The sequence below is a fragment of the Hydra vulgaris genome, chromosome 02, assembly GCF_038396675.1.
Source record: "Hydra vulgaris chromosome 02, alternate assembly HydraT2T_AEP".
Classification (NCBI taxonomy): Eukaryota; Metazoa; Cnidaria; class Hydrozoa; order Anthoathecata; family Hydridae; genus Hydra; species Hydra vulgaris.
Window position 1 is genome coordinate 5,350,360 of NC_088921.1, and position 26,044 is coordinate 5,376,403.

Genomic DNA, 26,044 nt, shown 5'->3' on the forward strand with positions numbered 1-26,044 from the left:
AAAAAGGCCTTTAGAAAAAATAACTTTTTTGCAAAAGTAAGGGATGGTGTAGGAAGGAGAGAAAATGGAGGCGGGGGGGGGAGGGGGATCGAGCGTACAAAACTATTATACGTAGCTTAGCCACAGCCGTGCATGGAACAATCACTTCATAAATAAATTAGAAATAATCTTTAATTTTATCATTATTTAAAAGTAATAGTTTTAGTTTATGTTTAAACAGATCAAGAAATGTAATTGTATTATTAACAAACTTTACAATATCCAGAATCAACAACTTTCTCATAACAAGTTCCGGACGTTTCTCTCTTAATAGGTTCCGCATAACAATTCGGACTTACAGTAAGATATGCGGGCATAAATCGCAGCACGTCAATAAATGGGTGTGAGACATTGTTTTACAGTCAAATAACTGTAGTGATTTAGAATAAAGTATTAGAGACTTTCAGCCTTATTTAAGATTTCTTTTTTTGCATCTGGTACCAACAAAAAGCCGAGTTAATCAAGTATGTCTTTTTTTTTGTTATTTAATGATTGTGAATTTTGAATATTTCTAAATTTTCATTTAATGTTAATAAACAATATATTAACTTATATATATATATATATATATATATATATATATATATATATATATATATATATATATATATATATATATATATATATATATATATATATATATATATATATATATATGTATATATATATATATATATATATATATATATATATATATATATATATATATATATATATATATATATATATATATATATATATATATATATATATGTATATATATATATATATATATATATATATATATATATATATATATATATATATATATATATATATATATATATATATATATATATATATATATATATATATATATATATATATATATATATCAGACCTTCCAACCTTTTTTTACTAAAGCCTTGAGATTTACACAAAAACCTTGGAAAGCGTAAAATTAAAAAAAAAAGGGCTTTTTTTCAAACAAGAAAAATTAAAATGGAATGAAAAGTCACATTTTATAAATAAATAAATTATATTTATTTATTATGTTTAGCATTGTACATTTTTGTTGCTTTTTTTGATGTTTTTAACAGCTGTTCAGATGGTTTCCATTGAAAACACGGTATAGTAGCCTTGGGAAACATTGTTTTCATAGCTAAAATACTTGATAATGTCCCATCCAACTTTAATGCTGATCTCTCAAGACATTTGTTTTTTTTAAAATACTAAACAATTGTTCTAACTCAGCGTTTCTGTGGGGAATAATGAGAACAATTTCAGCTAATTTTGGCTCCAGTTTAAAACGTTTAACTAAAGTTAATGTTTTAAACTGCTACCAAAATTACAAAAAAACTGCTAGTTAAATATATATATCTATATATCTATATATCTATATATCTATATATATATATATATATATATATATATCATTGTGCTCTCCCATTTTGTGCTTATTTACACATTCATACATGGCTGACTTGGTATTTCAGAAACAAATCATTTATGACAGAGTTTTCTTCCAACAATTATTTCAGAAAGTAAATCATTCAAGTCAGATCATCAGTAAAGTTAAACCATATAAGTCAGATCATTCTAAATCATCTAAGTGTTAATAAAAATTCATTTTTTTCATGATTTAAATGAATTTATTTCATTTAAAGATAGTTCATGCAGCTCTCTCTCTAAATTTCTTTTTTCATTTACATCTATTTTTTGCCTTTTGCATAACTGTCTTTCTGAAATCTCTGCTCTCAATACAGTATGGTTCAGTTGATTTATCTTTCTTTTTTTGCAAGCCATGTGAATCGACCACATAAGTAACTTTTCTTAGATAACTTATTTAGGCTATCAAGATAATCTAATTTTATCTTAATTTGCATGATATATAACCCATTGTTGCATTAGGTGATCTTCCTTTGGCATTACTAAGAATACCCATTAACTCTTCACTATCTATATTGTGAAGCATTGGACTTGCTGTCTCTTCCTTTAGTGTCTCAGTAATTGAAAGGCTGAAATATCTCTCATATTAAAGATTCAAGACATCTTCTACTGCAATAAGACAAGCAAAAGCCCTTTAAGCCTAATTTAAGCTTGCATACAAACATACTTCCATAATAAGCTTTCCTTACTAAGTTTTCTGAGTAATTGATCTAAAGTAGCAAAAATTGATAGTAAAATTATACAAGTTAAAAAATATAACTTAAAACTGTTACTAACAGTTATTAGGCTGCAAATAAATAAAAATATTTGTTAAATAATTAAGTTAAACAAAATGAAGTATAAAGACTGAAGAAGAATTCTGACTAAATATTGTGTCTCATCATCAAAATATTGTGTCTCATCATAAGAAATAAAAATTCAAATTAAAAGTTTATTTATAAAAGAAGAATATTTTTTGATAATATTATTTTGTTTAAATAAAATTACTTTTAAATAAACTACCATCAGTTACTTATAAATAAAGTAACAAATGATTTAACTAAAGTATCAATAAAAGTTATATAATTTTTTTTTTATATTATTTTATTATATAAGATTTTTTTATAATAAATGTACTTAGAAAAAAATCTAATTTTATAAGTGACGACTTTTAACAATGTCTCTTTAAGCATATAAACTTTATATAAGAATCATTAAAGTTTATATGCTGGAAAAGAAGAAAGATTTTTTTAAGAAAAAAAAAAGAAAAAAATTTTTTTGAAAGTTATTAGAACTTTGATCTTTCCTTATGTTTTTATGTTTTTATATTATTGAATTTAGATAAAAAAAATTATATCAACTTTTTATAAAAAAAAGCGATTTATTTCTTTTTTCTTTTTTTTATGTTAATGTGAAAAGTTTTAAAGAATTTTTTTTTTTTTCAACTTTAAAATGTGCATTTTTATGAAACAATGTTCAGATGTAAGTTGCTACTTTATTTAAAAGGATTATACATTATATTCTATTATAAAAACATTAGTAAAGATAAACACTTCAAAGTTATTTATTCCAAATTTAATTTAAATAATCTTATCGTTATAGTTTATTATTTATTTTAGTTGAGTTTTAATCTAATTTTTTTATTTTAGTCTTAGTTAAGTTGTTTTATTATATTTTTAATTACTTTTTTTTAACAAAGAATATATTTATAATTTTTTCAATTCATTTTACTACATTAAAACAGTGAAACCCTCCCCTTTATTCTTTTCCTTAACAAAAAAAAAACTAAAAAAAAAACTGAAAAAAATATTCACAGAAAAGGAAAGACTTACTATAATGATGAGAAGGAACCTAATTTTTATTTAAGAAAAAGCGATGCAGCATTACAATGTGATATTTTATTTTTGTAATTAAATGAAAAGTAATATGAGTCTAAATGTTAGTAGATGGCACAAGAGACGCTAACTCTTTAGAGCAGCACCTGTTATAGTATTTATAGAAAAATAATTTAAGAGAAAGAGAAGCAATGACTTGGCGATGTAATAATGATTCCAGATTGGCTGCAAGAACAGATTTAACTATGTTTTTAATGCGCATTAGCGCCTTCTCTGAATGACAAAGGGCATCATTAGAAGATCTGCCCCGATATGGCAACAGTATTCTATACAAGAACAGATTAGAGATTTAAAGAGATTAGAATAGAATCCTGAATAAGAAAGTGGCAAGAAGGATAAAGAGATGCGACCTTAGCAGATACTGGTTTTGCAATTGATTTAATATATGGTTTATTATATATATATATATATATATATATATATATATATATATATATATATATATATATATATATATATATATATATATATATATATATATATATATATATATACATATATATATATACATATATATATATATATACATATATATATATACATATATATACATATATATATATATATAAATATACATATATATATATATATATATATATATATATATATATATATATATATATATATATATGTATGTATATATATATATATTCATATATATATATATATATATATAAACATTATATATATATATATACATATATATATACATATATATATGTATATAATATAATAATAATTATTCAAATTTACTTTACCATAGTTTAAATAAATAAGTTAAAACCAATCCCATTCAAAAATCACAAGCGAAACATAATCTGGTACAATCCACCTTTCAGTACCAATGTTGCAACAAAAATAGGCAGTCGGTTTTGAACATGGTAGACCTGCACTTTCTGGTTGGTCACAAACTTTGTAGGATATTTAATTGAAATACCATTAAAATAAGCTACTCATGTATGCATCAAGTCCATCATTAATTCGCAAAAACACTGGATATTATATAGCCAAGGTAAAGATGAGGGAAAAACATTCCACTGTGTCAACAAATCCATCTGTCCCATGAACAGTCACTGCTTGTCGAAGAATATCGTTTATCAAGCTACTGTGTCATCAAATAAACCTGACTACAAAGAAAAAGTATATTTTGGCTAATGTGAAACTCCATTTAAATTTCGGTATGCTAATCATCGAAAATCTTTTAACATTAATAAATATAAAACTGATACCGAGTTGCCTAAAGAAATTTGGGACTTAAAAGACAAAATTTTAACACCCTTAATTAAGTGGAAAGTTGTAAAACGTTGCAATCCTTATACCACTTTGTCAAAATTTGCAATCTTTGCATATACAAAAAATTCCTTATTTTTAACATAAAAAGGTGATAACTTGTTAAATAAACGAAATGAGTTAATTTCAAAATGCAGACACAAGAAAAAATTCCTCTTATCTTTTTTTGACACCAGTGATTAGCTAATATTTTATTTTTCTTTGGTTGCCATCAAGTATCCTAGCGACGTAAAGATCCCACTACACAGTATTTTATAATTTTTAGCGGTTTTTTTGTTTTTAAATTTGTATTCAATGGCTGATGATTGCCGTATAGACATGAAACTTTAAGTACCATAGAAAATGTTTTTTTTTTTTTGTTAATTTATATGTTTATATAAACATATATATATACACATATATATACATATACATATATATATATATATATATACATAAATATATACATAAATATATACATATATATATATATATATATATATATATATATATATATATATATATATATATATATATATATATATATATATATATATATATATATATATATATATATATATATATACATATATATATATATACAAATGTATATATATACTTTTTTTAATACTGCTGATTTCAGTGAGCAGTGTGATGTCATACTGAAATAGCCTGCTGCCAATGGCTTAAGTATATTCATCGACTGACGTATAGCCTTACTCGCAGTGGAGTGCTTCTACATCAACTGAGGGTTTAGGATGGGGAAGCAATATTTTCATTCATTATTTTTCGTTTTCTTCTCTTTCTAAAAAAGCTGCATCGATTTAAATAAGCAAAAAAATATGCTTTCATAAATATGCTATAGTTGATATGGATATATATATATATATATACATATATATATATATATATATATATATATATATATATATATATATATATATATATATATATATGTATATATATATATATGAATTTATATATATAAATGTATACATATATATATATATATATATATATATATATATACACATGTATATATGTATATATATATATATAAATATATATATATATATATTTTATACAGCTGATTTCGGTGAGCAGTGTAATGTCATACTGAAATAGCCTGTTGCTGGCTATTTCAGTTTAACATCACATTGCTCACATATATATATATATATATACATATATATATATATATATATATATATGTATATATATATATATATAAGCATGTATTTCTTTTTTTGTAGAAACATCAAAATGGCACAAAATAGTACATATCCAAAGAAACATGAAAACATTTTTTATAGCCAAGAGTTTAAGTTAAATTTTAGTGAAAGCGTTGGAGTAGATTGGATAACACTTGGTCGTAGATTAAATATTGGAGATAATTATTTAGAAATAATTGATCAAGATAATAGTAAAACCATGGATAAAGCTTATTCAATGTTGACAACTTGGATGCGAATGAATGATAATCTAACACTTGAGGATTTAAAAACAGCTTTAAGGAACATGAGGAGAGTGGATCTATTAAGAAAAATAGATGAATTTGGAGGTAATTATTTTTTAATCACTTTAAATTAATAATATTTTGATGCAAATTAATTTTGATGCTTGCTGAGGTTTTTTCATATATATTATAATTTTTGTAAGATAATTTGAAATAAGATTTTCTTTTTTTCTTTTTTCTGAGAATTAACCTAAGTTTCTTTTTATATAAGAGTAGTAAAGGTTTTATTTGACAATCTTTAAAATAAATTAATTCATGTAATTCAAAATATTATAAAACTTTATACTCTTTATAATAACTTTATATTAACCTTATATTAATCTTATATTATTCTTATATTAACCTTATCTTAATCTTAACATTTTTATTTCTGTTATTTATGTTATATGCAAATTCCTTTTCTTAGTCATTAAATCTTAAGTTGAAGTCACAAATTTTTGAATTTGGGACTTTAAATACATTTATCTCAAAACTTAATGGTTTAAAATATTTGTTGAGTATTGCTTACGAAAATACTTATGAGTCATCAAACTGTCAAAAAGTGTTTTAACTACGTTCAAAAATCAGCCATTACGAGAAATGGGAAAGGTCCCAAGGTTGAAGGTTAAGTTTTATATTACTCCATAATACCATTCTTTCAATGCGAAAAAAAAACTTGGGGGGTAATATCACATTATCGAAATAAAGTTACGTCAAAATGATATTAAAATGATGAATTAAATTAACAAATAAAATGACAAATGACTTTTTCTTTTTTAATTTGTTGAAGACATGTAAACACTTTTAATGTTTATTAAACATATGAATTTAATTTCAGGCATTGTTTCTTTATTTGCAATTATTCAGTTTATTTTATTAAGCATTAAGTTAATTACTTCTGAATTGAACAGAGTATCTTGTCTTAATGCCGACATCGGATCGAGCTCGGTTGCTGACACCCGACTGCCATCAACTAGTTGACTTAAACTATGTTCAACAAACATCAGGTTAAAAATGTTTACATGTCATATAAACTTAATAAAGTTCAGATTTAGCATTTTTTTGCTTAATGTTATTTCAACAGTGTCATATTACTGATATTTTTTTATTTTTTTATTTTTTTTGCATTAAAAGATTGGTAATTTGAAGTAATTAAAAACTGTAGTTTGAATTAGTTAGCATAATTAATTAAGCTCTGTAATTCAAACTAAAACAGTTACTGTAACTATCAAAGATTTATTTTAAAACACAACTGATTTTGACTTTGAGCCATTAGAATGTTTACTTTCTAAAAAAAGGTTGAAGGAGCTAACTCTACTTGTAACAACTTAACAGAAGCAATCCACATCAGCCCTTTTCAAAATCTACTTGTAACAATTTTTTAGAAGATTTTAAAGAATAAAGGTACAGTTTAAAAAAAGGTTCCCTGAAACTGGTTCCCCTGATTGGAGTCAAAATGTTTCAAATAAATCTTTGGTAACTTCAGACAATGATAGGGTACCTAAAATAGTTGGTTGAAATTTATGAAGAAAATAACTATATTGGTAAAAATATTGTTTGGTCTTCGGTTAAACACAATGGTGAAAATTTTTTTAAATAGAATAGATCCAGAAAAGGAAAAATGTATTCTTGATTTCATATTTAACAGCAGCTTTCTCCAAGGAAATTTTTATGTTTTTAGAGAAATGTATTTAAAGTATACCAAAAATTCGAAAATGTGAAATTTCAGCTTATGATTTTTAGACTAAGAAAGGGTTTACCTCAGTTTTAAAAAAAAATTTCTGAAAAAAATAATAAAAAAAACTGAGATAAATCCTTTATTTAAAAAATTGAGATTTTTTATTTATAATGTTCTACCTTTACTTCCTTAATATAAAAAAAAACTTACAGGATACAGGTGTTTCATTGCCTTTAAGATACAGGTGTTTTGTTGCCTTCAAGTTTAGTTTAAAAACCATAAAATTCCAATAATGACTTTTTAAGTGTTAAAAGGTAAAGAGTTAAAGCGTTCATAACTCTGGAACAACAAATATTTAGAAAAAAACAATTTACAGGCTTCTTTTTGACTAGATCATCATTACTATATAAAAAATTGAGCGTTATTGAAGGATATCACTTATGAGCCAAGAGTACCCTTTGCTTATATTCTGTATATAAAAATAAGTTTTGTCATTTCTTTTTCTAGCTATCTTGTTTCTTAGTTTAGAATGAATAAGTCCGAAAGCTGAAAAATTCTTTTAATTCCAGCACTAGAAGCTTGTGCATTTAACCTTTAATATCAGTTATAATGTTGCAGTCCTAAGATTTTAGAGACCTTTTAAATAAAATTGGGATATTATTTGCTTCCACAGAGAAAATAATTAAATTCCGAGAATATTTAAAATTCAAAAGTATTGTGTCAATTGAAAATCTCTGTGAAAGAGAGCAAATAATCACAATTCTATTTAAAAGTTAAATTAATGTGATGTACTATATGGATAATCCCTAATAAAAACATTACACAAAAATATTCTATACTTATATTAAAAGTTTATTCCTAATTTAGCATTTTATTTGGCCCTTCTTAAAAGTGTTAAAAAAGATCAAAAAATATGCTTAGTTAGAAAAGAATAAAAAAACAAAAATTGCAAAAAATATTTAATAAAGAAATTAATTGCAAAGGTGGCAAAAACAATCACAAGTGGCGATTGCGATACTATCAATTTGAGCCTTGCAGTTCCATTTTTATTTTCACAAAGACGTCTCGATCTAGTGTGTTTGGAAAAAAACTGGTATCACTGAAAGTTTATGAATATCTAGTTTCCAATATTTTTTTATTCTTATTTTTCGTTATCAGCTTTTTGAAAATTTCAACAGTGTCATCTACTTTTGTTTCATGTGTTTGCAACTTATATAGTCTGATTCCAATTAGTTTTAGTGTTTTCAATCTTCACTTTATCTGTATGTCACTTTTCTATTGATCATGGGATTCAAGTCTCTATTTTTTCAAATATCGTGAAATGATGCTTTTTTTTAATAATAGTTTTTTATTATTATCATTATTTTTTATTATTATTATTTTTATTATTTTATTATTATTTGTCATGTTTTTTAAGTGAATCCAATAAAGAATTCCTGCGTGTTTTAGTAGTAAGTGGCAATTTTGTTACTCCACATTCTGTATAAGCTTCATTTTGATGAATATTCTGGATGTATTTTATTATTTTTGTAACATGCTGACTCAATGGCTTCAATGTCAAAATCAAGAGTAATACAAACATTTTATAAAAGATTTTGGCTTTAGAAAACTCTTTGCATACTACTCATAAAAAAAAGAAAAATTCTTTTTTTCTTAAAACATTTGCAAAATCAAAACTAAAAAATCATCTTTTTATAATTTTATTACGTATAGTTATTTCTATACATTTATAAGTGCATTAAACACTTTTACATATTAGCACTTTTGTAACAAGATGAAAAAACTTAAATTTGTTGAAAAGAATTTTCTTTTCTTTAACATGGTACGGAAAATTTAGCATTAAAAAAAATGTAAAACAAAGTCTTTTGAATTTTTTTGAAAATTTTAAATCAAATTTAATAAAACAAATTTAAATTTATCATTATTTATTAATAAATATTATTCAAATATAACAGAGTAAATTAAAATTGAAAATTTTTTAAAAACGGAGAGTAGAAGAAAAAAAAATTATTTCACAATTACGGTAAAAATATTTTTAACAAATAATAACTGCCTAATGTTTTCAGTATAAACTATTTCAAAAGAATGTTTAAATATTCCAATTTAAAAAAGTTTTGGCAGTATGTAAATTTAGGCATAACATAAATAATCATGTCCTGCTGCCTTGTAGGATACCTTTTTTAGGCAAAGGGTAAGAGAAGCCAAATCTTTTCAAACAGACCCCCTGTCTTATGGCTATTGGTTGAGTAAAGGCCAGAGATGGTGTCTTGACAAAAATACTCATCTTGGGCAGACATATGTATCTGGCTACTGTCTTGTAGAATGATGACCTTCTCACCCCTTCTTCATTTATTAGGCTGTTGCAGTATGTATTCATAATGCATTGTTTCCAGTTTAGGATTTTGAATGCTGGATCTTCCTGAATCGAATACCTATGAATACCTATGTTTTGCTTGTGTCTCTGTTTTTATGACTAGCAAACTCATTCTATTACCTAATGAGGGTGCAGCTCTAAAATGCAGTTTTATAATTCTGAGGTGCGTTGGTAGTCAGGTTTCTTGATCTCTGTGGTAGCTCTCAGAGAGAAGGAAACAGCTGTATCAGAATACTAACAGTGCCATGTTGCGCGTGTATGGTGTCCCTGTTCTTACTTTCGGTGTGCACTGTCCAGGCTACTTTTGAAGTCATTTGTTGCAGCTTTAATAATAATAATAAGGCAATTGCTTAGACTATTAAATAGTGTACTGCATACTACCTGTGCCTTAATACAAGTTTTTTAACAAATCCTAACTTGACTAAAGTACCAAAAACTATAGTACCATAATGTAATAATACCTTTAAAATATAAAACCATTGCCATCACTGAGTTCTCTAATTCTATAGTTCACTAATTTTTGTGGTCTTTGAAGAAACTTTTCTTTTGTTGAGTCTTATTTCTTGCAAAGTTTACCAGACCTACTTGCTCTTTGTTAGACTAATTTGAGTTTATCTGTTTTATTTTGTAATCTTAATGTTGATGGTAATCTTCCTTTAATTTGTGAAGACTCCAATAGTCCCATGCATGGTCTTGGCGTTTATATTTGTAACCATTCACCCATTTGTTGGGAAACTAAGTTTGAATCAACAGACTATTCTTCTATGTGTTTTTGATCTTTAAATAATGTCTTTTCTCTTTTAGACAAGCTGCAAATATGCATTGCAAATTCAAATGGGCCTGCTCTTGCAGCCAACTTTCAATCATTGTCAGACGTAATAATGTTGCTTCTCTTTCTCTATTTTCTAAATACTATAATAGATGCTACTCTTTTGTGCCATCTACTTTGTTATAAGTTTTCTGTTAATCGCTATCTTGCCATTAATTTTATCTATTTTCTTCTTTTAACTTTTAATTCTATTTGTGATTGCTTGCGGCCTTGTTGGAAGTGACAATGTTTAAACAATGGTTTAACGCGTAGGCAAAATTGCCATTTTGTATGTAAAGTGCAAACAGCATAATGCTTCTCAACAAGGACTGTTTATATATATATATACATATATATATATATATATATATATATATATATATATATATATATATATATATATATATATATATATACATATATATATATATATATATACATATATATATATATATATATATATATATATATATATATATATATATATATATATATATATATATATATATATATATATATATATATATATATATATATATATATATATATATATATATATATATATATATATATATATATATATATATATATATATATATATATATATATATATATATATATATATATATATATATATATATATATATATATATATATATATATATATATATATATATATATATATATATATATATATATATTGTGTGTGTTGGATTAAATAAATAGTATCAGCTTTAGCTTACTTACTTTTTTCGATATCAGTCTTTTTTTTTATTGATTTACTAATTTTCTAACCAATTGCTTTTTTAAAAAAATTTAATTCTGCATCATGATTATTTTTTATTTTCAAGAAAAAATTATACATTTTAATTTATATTTTTAATAACAAATTTGTTTTTAATAAAGCTGCAATCAATATTATATAAGTTTATAAGTTGGTAATTAACAGAAAACAAAGAAGATAGTTAAATAACAAGAAAACAGTTAAGACTTTAAAAACTGTTAACTGGATAACGATTGACAGATGACTTAAAGGATTGCAAATTATATGAATCAGGAAAGCAAGATCAAGGAAGCAAATTCCAAAGAGCTGGAGTTCGAGGAAAAAAACTAGACAAATAAGCGTTTTTGGAGCACTTAGAAACAGTCACAGAAAAAGGATGAGAATTAATTGAATGACGAGTAACATGAGAATGAATTTTAGTAGATGACACAAGAGATGCTAGCTCTTTAGAGCAGTGCTCATTATAGTATTTGTAGAAAAGAGAAAGAGAAGCAACATTACTACGATGTGATAATGGTTGGAGGTTGGCTGAAAGAGCAGGTCCAACTATGTTTACAATGCGTTTTTGCACCTTGTCTAAAAGAGAAAGGGCATCATTAGAAGAACCGCCCCAGATATGGCAACAGTATTCCATTCAAGGTCGGATTTGAGATTTATAGAGATAGAGAATAGTATCCGAAGTAAGAAATTGACGAGCTAAAGAGATGCAACCTTAGCAGATGCTAATTTTGCAACTGATTTTATATATGGTTTCCAAGAAAGATTGGAAGTAAGACCTAATCCTAGAAGAAGAAGAGTAGATGACTCATCAAGTACATCACTGTTCATAAATATAGGAAGATCTAAGTTATTGCGATAACGATTGGCTGAAAAAAATTGAGTTTTATCTGTATTGAAGTTCTCCAGCCACTGTGAGCCCCATGCTGTAGCAGAAGTGACATCTTTTTCAAGCTCAAATGCTCCCTCAAAGCAATCAGAGATTGTTGGCTTCTTATAGCGACAATAAATGGTAGTATCATCAGCAAACAATGCCACTTTAGATGTGAGAATATCTGGAAGATCATTAATGTAAATTAAAAAGAGTATAGGGCCAAGGATAGAACCTTAAGGAACCTCTGAAGTTACAGTTTAAGAAGAGTGTTGTCCATCGAGAACAACTTTTATACTACGATTGGAGAGGAAGGATTTAATAATTTTAAAGATGTTGCCAGATATACCATAAGAAGAAAGCTTATGGAGAAGACCAGCATGCCAAACTTTATCAAAAGCTTTTGAAATGTCAAGACCGATGACCTTAACCTCTCCACCTTTATCTAATGCACAATAAAAGCTATCGGTTATTACTGTTAGCAACTGAGCTGTAGAACAAGAAGATCGAAATCCATATTGAAGGTCAGAAAGTAAGTTATCAGATTCAAGATGATAAATTAAGTGTTTGTTAATTAAAGATTCAAAAACCTTGCTTATGATAGGAAGAAGACTAATGGGACGGTAGTTAGAAGAATCAGATCGCTCTCCAGAATTTTTGAAGATAGGGATAACAGATGCCGCTTTCCAATAGGCTGGAAAACAAGACTCTGATAGGCACTTGTTAAATAGTTTAGAGAGTATAGACGACAGCTCTGGAGAACACTTCTGCAAGACAATAACAGGTATGTTGTCCGGGCCACAATCTGTAGAAGAGTCTAGGCAGGAAATCACTTTAGATACAGAAGCTGGAGTGATATGAATGACTGTTGTTTAAGACAAATATTTGAGAAAGCTATTGTTTAGATTTTGTCAGTAAAAGGTTTTTGGAATTTCAAGTACTGTAGAAAAAATTAAATTCACTAGTTTATAAAAATAAGTTTTAAAACTAAAAAAAAATCCAATGTTCAACAATGTTATCCGCAAGCATAATTGATGTGCCCTTTAATCTTGACCAACTATGTAATAATGGTCGCGATTTTCTTTTTCAAACAATATCACTTTTTTTTATCACCTATCACTTTGCCACTTAGATCATTAGTTTTCTTAAAATTTACAAATTATTTTCTGTGTGAAGACAATTTTCACCCTCGCAAATGAGAAAATCCATTTGATCAGCTCACAAATGAGAAAATTCATTTGATCAGCTCACAAATGAGATCATTTGATCAGCTAACAAGTGATAAAACTCATTTGATCAACTATCCCTGAAAAATACTTTTAACTACTTTAATTATTTTGTTATTGTTTGTTTAAAACGTACTATTTACTTTCATTCCTAAACTTTTTAAATGGTGTTCTATATCTTTGTTTCCAGTATAACCTCAGTAAACTAAGGTGTTTAAGCTTTTATCTGCTTTTATAAAACCATCATTTCAAGACTTCCATTGCAATTAGACTTGCAAGCCATTGGTAATCGAACAGGTGGCTGGCTCACAAGTTCAAGTGGGTGGATAGCCAGCTAGCCACTAAAAAAAAACACAAAACTAGCTGCAGCTGGCTTATAAAGAATGAGGCTGGCTAGCAGCCTGAAAGTGGAAAATATCCTCTCTTGTTTTTAGTTATTACTAAATTTATAACATACCCCTAAATTATTTCACAGCAAATTAATGTTTTCGTGTATAAAAATAATCATATTCATATTAGTTGGGTCCAGTAAACTTCTGCAAGAATTAACAATCAATCAAGCAGTTGAAAACATGGATTCTACTGCTACACTACTTGATGGAATACACAAATATTCATTCGCCAAACGTGCCAGATAGGGAAATTTTTAATGGTTATTTTTCCAAAACACCACAGGATCTTTTTCTTCTCCTTCTGTTGGCAGACAATTAACATAATTATTTACTTCCCTTGCTAGTGTTTGATGTTTACTTTGATCATGATTTGGTAGCGTAGTTTTTATTTCTAGAAGCAGTAATTTCTTTGCAGTTGGATAAAACATAGTGATTTTAATTGAACATCAAATGAACATAATAATTGAACATCATAAATTGAACATCATTAATTGAACAACATAAACATTTAATTGAACAATATTTTTGGTCAATAGAATATTTGTTTATTATTTGATTAATAAAAATTAGTTTTATTATTTAACATTTTTATTTTATTATATCATAACTTTTATTTATTTAGCTTACCATCTTATTTTATATTATTTAGCTTACCATCTTTTAGTAGTTTATTGTCATTTTTATCAACTGCATTATTAATAGCTGAATTTGAATTTGAACTTTCTGTAAAACTTGATAAAGTCTCTGAGAGTATATCAGTTGCATCATTATTTGGAAAGATGGATTTAACTGCTGGATCTAACAAACATGACAATTTGGCTGTTTTTGACAGTTTCAGATGCTGTTCTAATTTTGAGCTACAAGCTAATTTAAGCTTTTTTATCACAGGTAAATCGTTAGAAGATACCTGGAGGAGTGATGCAACTTTATGCTTGACCAATGGCAAATTAGAAAGAGAGAGTTACCCCCACTCACAACTTCTGTCAAGTTTTGAAATGGTTTAAGGAACTTTACAAGTTCGCTTAATAATTTTAGATCAAATTCATCTAGACACAATTCTCTTTTTCCAATTTTTTTAAAAAGTTTTTTTACACCATTATATAACTGTTCAATAGACTCTGTCATAAAAAGTGCACTGTTCCATCGACTACATTCTTGAAGTTTTAAACTTTTATGTTGTTTAGATTTGTATTTTGAGTTCTCTTCAAATAGATTATCAACTTTTTCATATTCATCCTCACTATCTATAATAATCGGATTGTCATTTGGGTTTAATTGATTCTCATTCGATATTAGTTTAATTGGGAGTTGTTCATCAAGATTAACAAGTTCTTTTACTTCAGCAATTTTTCGTAATTTATTATAAACATCCACATCATTTGTACACAAAAATTCGTTAATTAGAACAGTAGATTTGAAGCTCAAACATGTAACAATATTTCGACATTTATTGAGAAATTTCAAGACTTCGGAACATTTGTTAAGACCATCAGAAACCAGAAGTAAATACAGAACATGAGCTAAGCAATGTTGTGGCTCTTCACAACCCAGTAGACTAGAAGTCTTCATCATATTTGCAGCACCATCGTGAACATTATGCAAATGTAACTCTCCATACTGCTTGCTAAACATATCTTTAATAACATTCTTCATAAAATCTGCAATATTTTCTGCTGTGTGGTTTTCCAGTAGTGTACAAGCTAAAGTAAAAATTTTTCTATCCCATTACTGAACACTTTACACCTATATATGACAGTTTTTTGTATTTATCTGTCTAGCCATCAAAGAGTAAAGAAGCAGCAATGGAATATTTTAAAACATCTTTGACACTGCTTTTGACAGCTTTGAACATATCAATTAAAGCCCCGCATGCCAAAGATGATCGTGATAGAGCGACTATACCTAAATTTTTTTCAAAAAATTTTTAAAATCAGTTCTTTCAACAAGATAGCAAATCGGTACAAAACCAAAGTGCAATGTCACGAGTAATATCAAATTTTGCTTTCAATGATGAACCGCTAACGCTGCACCAATTTTTTAAGATGTTATTTTTTCTTCAGTAGATACTTTATCAGTAATAATTTTGTGTACTAAAAACAAATGATTTTTCATGTTTCTATATGATGTAGAACGTTTTACTGAATGAATTTTCAACAAATGGCCAGGCTTTTTATTATCTAATTTGGCTTTTTCGAATTTCCAAACATGGTTTGCAATAATAATTGCTTTCATCGAGATTTTGACCATCTTCAGCTACTAATTCTCCATAGTTATTCCAAACAATATGCAGTTTGCTCCTAATGTGACACTATTTTATTTATACACTATTATATTTATTATCAAATTATAAACCATTGGAAATGAGTCAAACCATGGAAGTAAAAATTATTATATTGCCATGGTCGAACGAAAAATAAGCGCAAAAATGAAGTAAGCACAACAAAATTTATAAAAATCAGAGAAAAAAAAAACTGACCATTTCAGCTGTATTTTAGCAGTGTCTGCATTTTGAATAAAATGGCGGCTATTAGTGGCTATTAATAAAAAACTGGCGGTAGTTGGATATTAATTAAATTAGCGGCAGCAGATGAATAGAGGCGGCGGCTACCAAGTCTAATTGCAATCATCCCTTCTGCCTCATTATGCAATCCCAGGTTTACCATGAAGCGTAACATTTTTGATAATAAAAACCAAGTATTCAACAGACTCTTTGAATGTAGCTTTGTACTGTGTTTTTAAACTCATATCTGATTTCATAAACCGTAAAAAAAATTATAAAACGTAATTTTTGTGGTTTTGGTTATTTTAATGTTTTATTTGTCTATTACTTCATGTCAAAAAACTTTTTCAACAAATTTTTTTTTCCAAACATTAGTTTTCTGAGTTTTGTAAGTTTTATTTTTTGTTGTTCTGGTTTAGTACCGTTACAATTTTCACTCAATTTTATTCGCAAATAATACACAAATAATACATAGTTTCAAATAGACACTATTGGACTGAATATGTGTTGGAAACCTGAATATTTTAAAGAATTCTTTCTGCGTCTCAATATTTCTGACCCAAAAAAAATGCAGCTTTGTAATACTTCAATCAGATATAAAGATGTACATATAATACAGAATTATAGATGTACAAGGTGAATGATTGAAGCTCTAAAAGTTTTTTTTTGTTAAGAATTGTAATTAAAAGCCTAGGTTTCTTTAGCGGTTATTTTTTGCTATAAATCTAGGAGGACATTATCTACTAAAAAATTTTTTTAAAGTTCTTTAGTTAATAATCACATAAAATGAGAAAAAAAGTACTTAACATATATTATTAGCATAAAATAATAAAATAATATAAACTATTAACATAAATAATACTATATGTTATAATATACCTCATGTGTATTACAACATGCAGTATTAATGCATCTTTTTTTTTTATGGAATGAAATGATTAAAAAATTAATGAAATGTTAAGCAGTTGTTATATGTAAGATTTTTAGATAAAGAAACACTGGTTAATATAATTAATTAATTCTGCAAAAGTCTCAGTCGCAAAGTATACATTTAAAAATAAAGTTATCAAAATAGTAACATTATTTATTTGTTAATTATCTTTTGGGCTTCAGTAAAAAATTAACGTTACCAATACCATAGTTATATTATATTTAGTAAATAGTTTAAAAATATAGTTGAGTATGTAAGTTTTTATTTAAATATAATTTTAAATGTGTTTATGAAAATATAGAGTAGAGAATTTTTTAGTTTTTGATGTTTACCATTGTTATTATAAATACATGGAGATAGGTGCGGATTTTTTGATGTTTACCACAGATATATGGAGATAGGGGCAGGTTTTTTGGGACCATGTTAACTTTCATTTGCTTATGCTAGGTTTATTTGTGGATTTTTTTTTTAAACAATCCATCATAAATATTTTATGTAGAGCTTAAAAAAATATACAAAAACTTTACCATACCCACTAACTCTAGATCTAGTGGGGATGAGGGAAGTAATTTATTATTTAATAAATCAAATCCAAACATGAATTTTTTCAAATTCTTTTTAATAATAATTTTGATCATTTTTACCTAATAAGTGTATTAAGATATTTTTTATTTAAAACATCAAATTTATTACAAACTTATACTAATAATTATATTATTAATCTTGATTAAAATTATATTATTAATCTTGTCTAAATTTGAACTTAGAAATTCATTACAAGATTATATTATTAATCTTGTCTAAATTTGACCTAATAAATAAAAAATATCTTATTGAGTAAATCTAAAAAGTTTCCATTGTCAATCGAAATGTTTTTAAATCAGCATTACTTTTTAACCAAAAGACGCTATTTAAAATCTTAAAAATTCAACTTTTTTCATAATGAATCTTTGATTCATAATAAAAAAATAAATAAAGAAATCAGAGATATGGATACTCAGTCCCAATCTCTTTTTTGATCATTTTTTTCCACGCCATTACTTTTTTAAGCTTATTGCATAACCCAATTAGCTTTAACTTATAAAATACTTGCTCAAAAGTGTTGAAAATTTGTAAATATTTTTTAGGGAGAGGAACTCAAAAATAATGGCTAAAACACTAAAAAATTAAAACTTTTATATAAAAATTCGATTTCAATGGTGTAACACTTTTAATAAGTTTTCTGATGTTCTATTTAGGCACCTAAAGATGTATGTTTTAAGATCAAAGTTATACCGTTTAGGCATCTTAAGATGTATGTCTTAAGATGCCTAAATAGTATGATTTTGAAGTTTCTATATATAACAAATTCCTCGTTACAAAAAAACTGCAAGGGTTTTTAATGCAAATAAATTAGATTCAAAAAAGAAAAACTATGCAGTTTTTTTGTATTATGTTTGTTACATAAAGAACATTAGGACAAAATTTCAAAATCATATCTTTTAGGTATCTCAAGATAAACTTTTTTTTGTAGGCGACGTTAAAAAAGTATTTTAAAATTAAATTTTTATTTAGAAGCTTTAAATTTTTTAGTGTTTTTGTCATCATTTTTAGTTCCTCTTCCTAAAAAATAGGTTAATGCAAATTTTTAGTAATATTTAAGCAAGTATTTCCTAAGTTAAAGCTAGTTGTGTTATAAAATTACCCTTAAAAATAAATGGCGCTAATAAAAATAATCAAAAAGGAGATTGGGACTGAGAATTGATATCTCTGAAACTTTAAGGAGTCAGACATTAAAATTTTAGTGAAGTTTTCTTTCATTAATTTAAGCTTGTATTCCAAAAATCATCAAAATCTGAGATGCCATGATTCTGAAAATATTTTTTTGGATTGATAAGACATGAATTGACCCAAATGTCCTTAGTAGTACCTTCCTCAGTTTGTTTACCTGTGCAGAGAACGTTGTTTGAATTTTTTGAGTTTGTGCTTTGGAGCTATAGCTTTAAAAGATACTTTAAAAGATACACAAAACATATATTAGGCTCACACGCTGGATATGGTTATGGCGCCTAAAATATTATGGCCATTCTGAACACAAATATATGTGGTTATTTAGTTGCTCTATAATCTGCATCTGGATCAGTGCTTGTATACTATACGCTTAAATCTAAAATCTCTTTTGTCAAAAAAAGAAGTGTCCTAAGAGTGAAGTAATGTGACCAAAAGTGATATAATGTGATGGTAACTAATGTGTGCAATGAAAAGTCCATTTTATAGGAAAACATCTTTAAGAGTTATTTGTACTAAGAAGTTTCTTAAAGTTTTTTGTTTCTACTCACTTCTTATTATGGTTAATATGGTTAATTATTTTGCCTCCTGTTAATATGTTAATTCTGTTGCCTTCTGTTACTATGTTTAATTCCATTGTCTTATGAAGAATTTCAGTGACTTTTCAAGTGGCTTTTTATGGTTGCTTTGTGTTTACTTATTCAAAAAGAAAACAGTTATAATAGTATTAAAAATAAGTAATTATGTTATAATAACTAATGTTATAATAGCAAGATATTTCAAGAACTTTAGTTAATTTATTCTATAATTAGCAAGTTAAGTTAAGATGTAGAATACACAATTTTTTAAATAGAAAACTGTTATATGAATCCCTATTTTTAAACAAAATTTCCAATTTGACAGAAGTTAAAATGTAAAAATTTTTTTTATTGTTGATAAACCACTTATGTAAAAGTTGTTTTTGATTTGATATGTAATATCAAATAAAAAACAACTTTTACATAAGTGGTTTTTGATTTGATATTCCACTAACTTGCCTCTACTGTGTCATATATTTTAAAAATATTTAAAATTTCTTCTCTTCAAATTTTTTAAGGGGAACTGAGGCAAGTTAGTACTTTTATTAATTTACTTAATTTAAAAATGTTGAACAGTGATTATTATTTTTTCTTAAAATATGTGAATCTTTTATTTTTGGTTACAAGTATGAAAATTTTTAATTTTTAATTTGTTTACTTTATATGATTTTGTGTTTTTTTCAACAGAGGTAAAATAAAAAATAAATCTAATGGAGGCAAATAAAAATGTAAAATACATCATAGAAATAGATTTATTCACACTATTTATTAAAGCTGACAAAACTGTTAAGTCAAATTAAGTTAATTATCCATTCGCATCCTCCAAAGTTATGACAAGATTGTGGTTGATTTGACCATACAAGCAGATCTCATAAACGTATGTTTTCAAAACCAAAGAGATATTTTGATGATATGTTTGAAAACCTTATGATTAATTATAAAGTTATTCACATTTTTTACTATTTTAACTTATTATCTTCAAATATATGTTGCAAATTCGAATCATTAGAACTCTTTCCTTATAATTTTATTATACTAACATTATTTTAAATCCAAATTTGACAGAATACTTGTTTTTAAATACTAAACTTCTTATAAATAGAACTGTAGAAACCAGACCTCGAAGTTATTTAAATTTTCGATATTTGTTTTCATTAATTTTGAACCCAGTCCACAAATTTAGTTTAATGTTAAAAATTTAAATTTTTCTATAACAAGCAAAAAATATCTTTCTAAAAAGTCCTCAATGAATTTTCAAGGATATCTTGATCATTAGTTATCATCCTATTTCCAAAACTTTTCCTTCTAGGCTCACTGTGCATCTCTAACCTTTACTTAATCAAGTGCCTTAAGACAACAAACTCCGACATAAAAATAGGGGATTTTAGTTTGTTTCTCCTAAATTTATTTTCAGTTTTGTTTTTAAAGTACAATAGAAATGATGAAATTATATATTTTGTTTGTTTTTAATGTACAATAGAAATGATTTTATTTTTTTCAGTGATTATTTGTTGTGATTGTGACTTTTATGACATTAAAATATTTAAATTTTATTTTAATATTTAATTAGGTTGCGGTAAAGAATACTATAAATCAATGTCAATTTTTTTTTCATGTTCTTTTAAATAAATATAAATATACACCAATTTTTTTTAAATATCATTTAGAAACTTCAAAATCACCAGTAAGCTCTACAAAATTTTCTGCTAAAAAAGGTAATTCTATGTTTTATTTAACGTTAACAATCAGGATTAAGTATCCTTTGTTTTGCCTTAAAATTATGTTAGAAATGGTGATGGATGTTTCAGATGATGAGACGGATATTTCAGTGATTATTGTTGATATGACTTTATTACATTGTAAAAGAATACTGTAAATTAAATTTAGTATCATGTTAGCTAAGATTGCTTTAATAATGTTACAATCATTAGTTTTACTTTGTCAGTTGCTCATGTAAGTGATCATTGGTTTTCAATGGTCATTATCATTCGTGACTTTAAAATTTCTAAAATCTCTCTTAAGAATTACTTAATTGAATAACACAAATTTGTTATATTCATTTATCAAATGATACCTTATTTTGATTTTACTTATAAACATGATATTTAAAACAAATCAAAAAAATTAGTTGTTTTAATCTTGTTTAAAAGTAAAAAAATATGATCAAGACCTCAGTGTGTCATTGGTAGTATCATGCTCAATTTGTCTATCCATGCAGAGGCCTTGTTTGAGTGTCTTTAGTTTGTGTTTTGAAGCCATAGCTTTTAGAGAGAATTGTATTTACAATATAAAATATATTTTGTTTTATTAAACATAATTTTTAAAAAAGCTTTAATTATAAAAATTTCTTCTATTTGTTTTCCCCTTAATAATATCTGTTTTCAGCCTAAAAATATGTTTTTAAATTTAAGTGAAAAGACAAGTTTGTAACAAAAATATGTTATAACATTAAATTATTTATAGACAATATTTTATCATTAATGTATATTGAAATTAACTTTGTTCAACAGAAAAAAATACAGTTCTTATATATATATATATATATATATATATATATATATATATATATATATATATATATATATATTTAAACATCTTCCAGTAACATCCAACATTAATAGTATTGGATGTTACTGGAAGATGAAAGGATGAAAATTGTAGAGCATGATAACGATTGACAGACAATTAAAGGATAGCAAATTATGTATATCAGGAAAGCAAGATGAAGGAAGCAAGTACCAAACACATGATGTTCAAGGGAAAAAACTGGACAAATAAGAGTTTTTGAAGCACTGAGGAACAGTCACAGAAAAAGGATGAGACTTAATTGAATGATGAATAACACGATAAAGAATTTTGTAGATGGCACAAGAGATTCTAGCTCTTTAGAGCAGTACCCATTATAGTATTTGTAGAAAAGAGAAAGAGAAGCAACATTACAACAATGTGATAATGGTTGGAGGTTGGCTGAAAGAGTAGGCCCAACTATCTTTACAATGCATTTTTGCACCTTGTCTAAAAGAGAAAGGGCATCACTAGAATATCCGCCCCAGAAATTGCTTGATTATATAGATTTTTATTGAAATTTTATTTTTCCATATGAATCCCTATTTTTATAAATTAGGTGAATTTACAAGAATAAAATATAAGTGTTGTATGCTTCAACGTAAAAAACAATGTAAATGGTGATTAGTTACTGTTTTGCCAACACGAGTAACATTTGACAACCTGGTATAATGTGTCAACTCCACCTTTAATCACAGACATAGTAAAATCCAGTCAACTTTAAATTGAGATTTCTTTAAAACCATTAATGCTTTTAATCCCTTGTAACGTCTTCGCAAATGGTGAATGCATTTTTATAACGGTAAAAGAGAAAAATGGAGATAAACATAAAGAAAAAACAAAACTATTTACAAAAGTAATTATTATCTATTTTATAAGCACAAATAATTCATCAACGATTATCTAAATTAACTTGAAGCAAAAAATCATTCAAATTTAAGGAAAAAAACAAAAATGAATACTTCATAAACTTAAATATAAAAAAGAATTAAAAAGAAAGAAGAAAGAGCATTAGTAGAGAAGTTTTTTTTTTATAATTTTTTCTTTACGTTATAATTTAATGTTTATATATCAGCTTTCTGACAAGAGATGTCTTAAAATCATGATTGGACATCCTACTAAACAAATTCAACAAAAAACTATTACTTAAAATACTATCAATAAGTCTTGGGAGCCTTTATTTGAAGATGCCTATATAGACCCACATTACCCCACGAAGTGGGGTAATGTGGGACTACATAAAATATTGGTAGTTCTGGTTTAAAATACTGCTTCTTATGAAAAATCTGACATACATTCTATATGTATGCACCTTTTTTATAGCATATATACAAGGTTTTATTTTAAAAAGTAGTCTTAAGTTATTTTTATTGAAAAAGAAAGTGCATACATACACAGCACAACAATAAAAATTAAAAACTCTGTCAAATAAAAGTAAAAAAATGATGATTTAAAACAGAAATCATGTTTTAATAAAGTGTTTTATAAAAAAAACCTTTTTTTGATCACTACACTTTTATGGTAACATTCGTGCTATTTTGGGCACTTTTTAGATCTTTTTGGGTATTACTTTGATACTTCAGTAGAGGTAATAGTTTTTTTTGTACATTTTTTTTTAACTTGATTTTTTTCCTCTCTGACTTTTTGTTCCTCAAGTAACCATGGTTTAACTTTCTCATTTGTAAGGAGTTCTCCACATTTTACTTGTACACTCTTCCTTTTTTGTTTTTGTTGTTCAATTATTGCTGCTGTTTCTGCAGATACATTAGGACATATGATTGACCTTAAAGCTTCTTGCATAGCTGATCTTGGTGTTTGTAATCTTGGAGATTTAGAGCTATGACGTTCAGGTGATTGATGGAGAAAGTCAATACCTGTTATTCTTCTTTCTATCTTTTCTTTACTTAATGGTGAGATACCTGTACCACAAAATCCTGCTATAGCATTTGCTGGAGAGAGTGTCTGACACAATTGTTTCAATTATCCTGTAACAGCTGTCTTATCAATATTTTTTTGTTGTGTTTCTCAACAACAATAACTTGGATATAATTGTCCATGGCCGATTTTTATAGTACCATATGTTAAATGACTGCCATGACCATCATAAAGGTTTTTGATCTTATGGTTTTTGCTCTTGGTCAACAAATGGTATGAAGTGCTCGACAAACATAAACAAAGAATGTATTTACTTCTATTGAATCATTTGTACCGTCTTCTAGAGCAACAAAGGCTATTCAGTGTAAATACATTTATAAAAAAAGGGAAAGAAAAAAAAAGTTAAAAGAAAAAAACGAAAATTATAAAATTCAAGTAAAATACCTGTTTTCAAATAAAAAGCCTTGCATCTATCCACTTGTTGTTGCCCCAAAAGCACATCCTGGTGGTCCATTTTCTACCCATTTAAAATACAGATAGCCTTCTCCCTCAAAAACAACAAATGGTGGAAGATGTCTTCCATTTGCAGACACACAAAATAGTGCAGAGTACATAGCTTTACCAGAAGCAGCCAGTTCATAAGCATCTTTGCTTTTTGGATGTACAAGCACTCTTTTCGTTAAGTGATTTGTAAAAAGCCCAGTCTCATCAAAATTGTATATACTACTTGGTACAATGTTTTTATTATGAATCACATCAGATAAAATAGTAAAAAATTTATCTACTACTTCACATGTTAAACTTTTAGCTCTTGAAAATGTAAGTACTTCAGGTTTGCATAATCAAAGTTTATCAACATGACTCTTCTTAAAAGGAATTATGCAATCTTTCCCAGGATTTCCATATTTAAAAGGAGTTTTCATCCTCATCGTTGTGCAAAATTGAGCAACTAAATTACAAATGTCAAGAGAATCTAATGTAAGACCATATCTTTGACAATACTGTGCTGCAGCTACAATCATAGTTTCATCATTATCACTCAGCACACTTTTTTGACCTTCGCGTTTGTTTGCATTAAATTCTTGTTGTTTTATTCTTCGTCTCAATGTTTCTCTAGGAACAGAACATTCTTTAGCAGCATGATAAATAGTATTTTTTTTCTCACATACTAACGTAATCAGCATTGTACTTGGATTTTATTTTTATTTTATTTTTATAAAGTCTTGGCATTTTTTAAATACTTTCTAAAGTAATATTTATGAAAAATTTGTTAAACTTTTAGTGAAATAAATTAGCATAAATCATAACATTTCACCAAAAAAATATTTTAACACCATAAAGGTCATATATAATATTTTATTTGACCTAGGTATTGTTTCATACAAATAAATGCACATGTTTCTTTATATAAGCTTCAAAGATATAAACTTCAAACATAAGTGTTTAATAGTTCTAAAGAATTATTATCACTAAAATAGTTAAGTCTGATAAAACTAAATAGTTTATAATGTTACTAACAACAACTTTGATAATATAATTACATATCATAATATTTTACATACATAGACCCACTTTACCCCACCTGATTATACT

General features: G+C 26.2%; 1 protein-coding gene across 1 annotated transcript in view; it reads left to right on the top strand.

Annotated features, from left to right (window-relative positions):
- The first annotated feature begins 362 nt into the window (after nucleotides 1-362).
- LOC136076663 (NACHT, LRR and PYD domains-containing protein 6-like) overlaps nucleotides 363-26,044 on the top strand; it is a 57,212-nt gene continuing 31,530 nt past the window's right edge. The window contains exons 1-3 of the mRNA XM_065789990.1: nucleotides 363-503; nucleotides 5,864-6,171; nucleotides 21,679-21,726. Of these exons, the coding sequence (XP_065646062.1) occupies nucleotides 5,874-6,171; nucleotides 21,679-21,726 (346 nt within the window). The 5' untranslated portion in view covers nucleotides 363-503; nucleotides 5,864-5,873. The remainder of the gene's footprint in view (nucleotides 504-5,863; nucleotides 6,172-21,678; nucleotides 21,727-26,044) is intronic.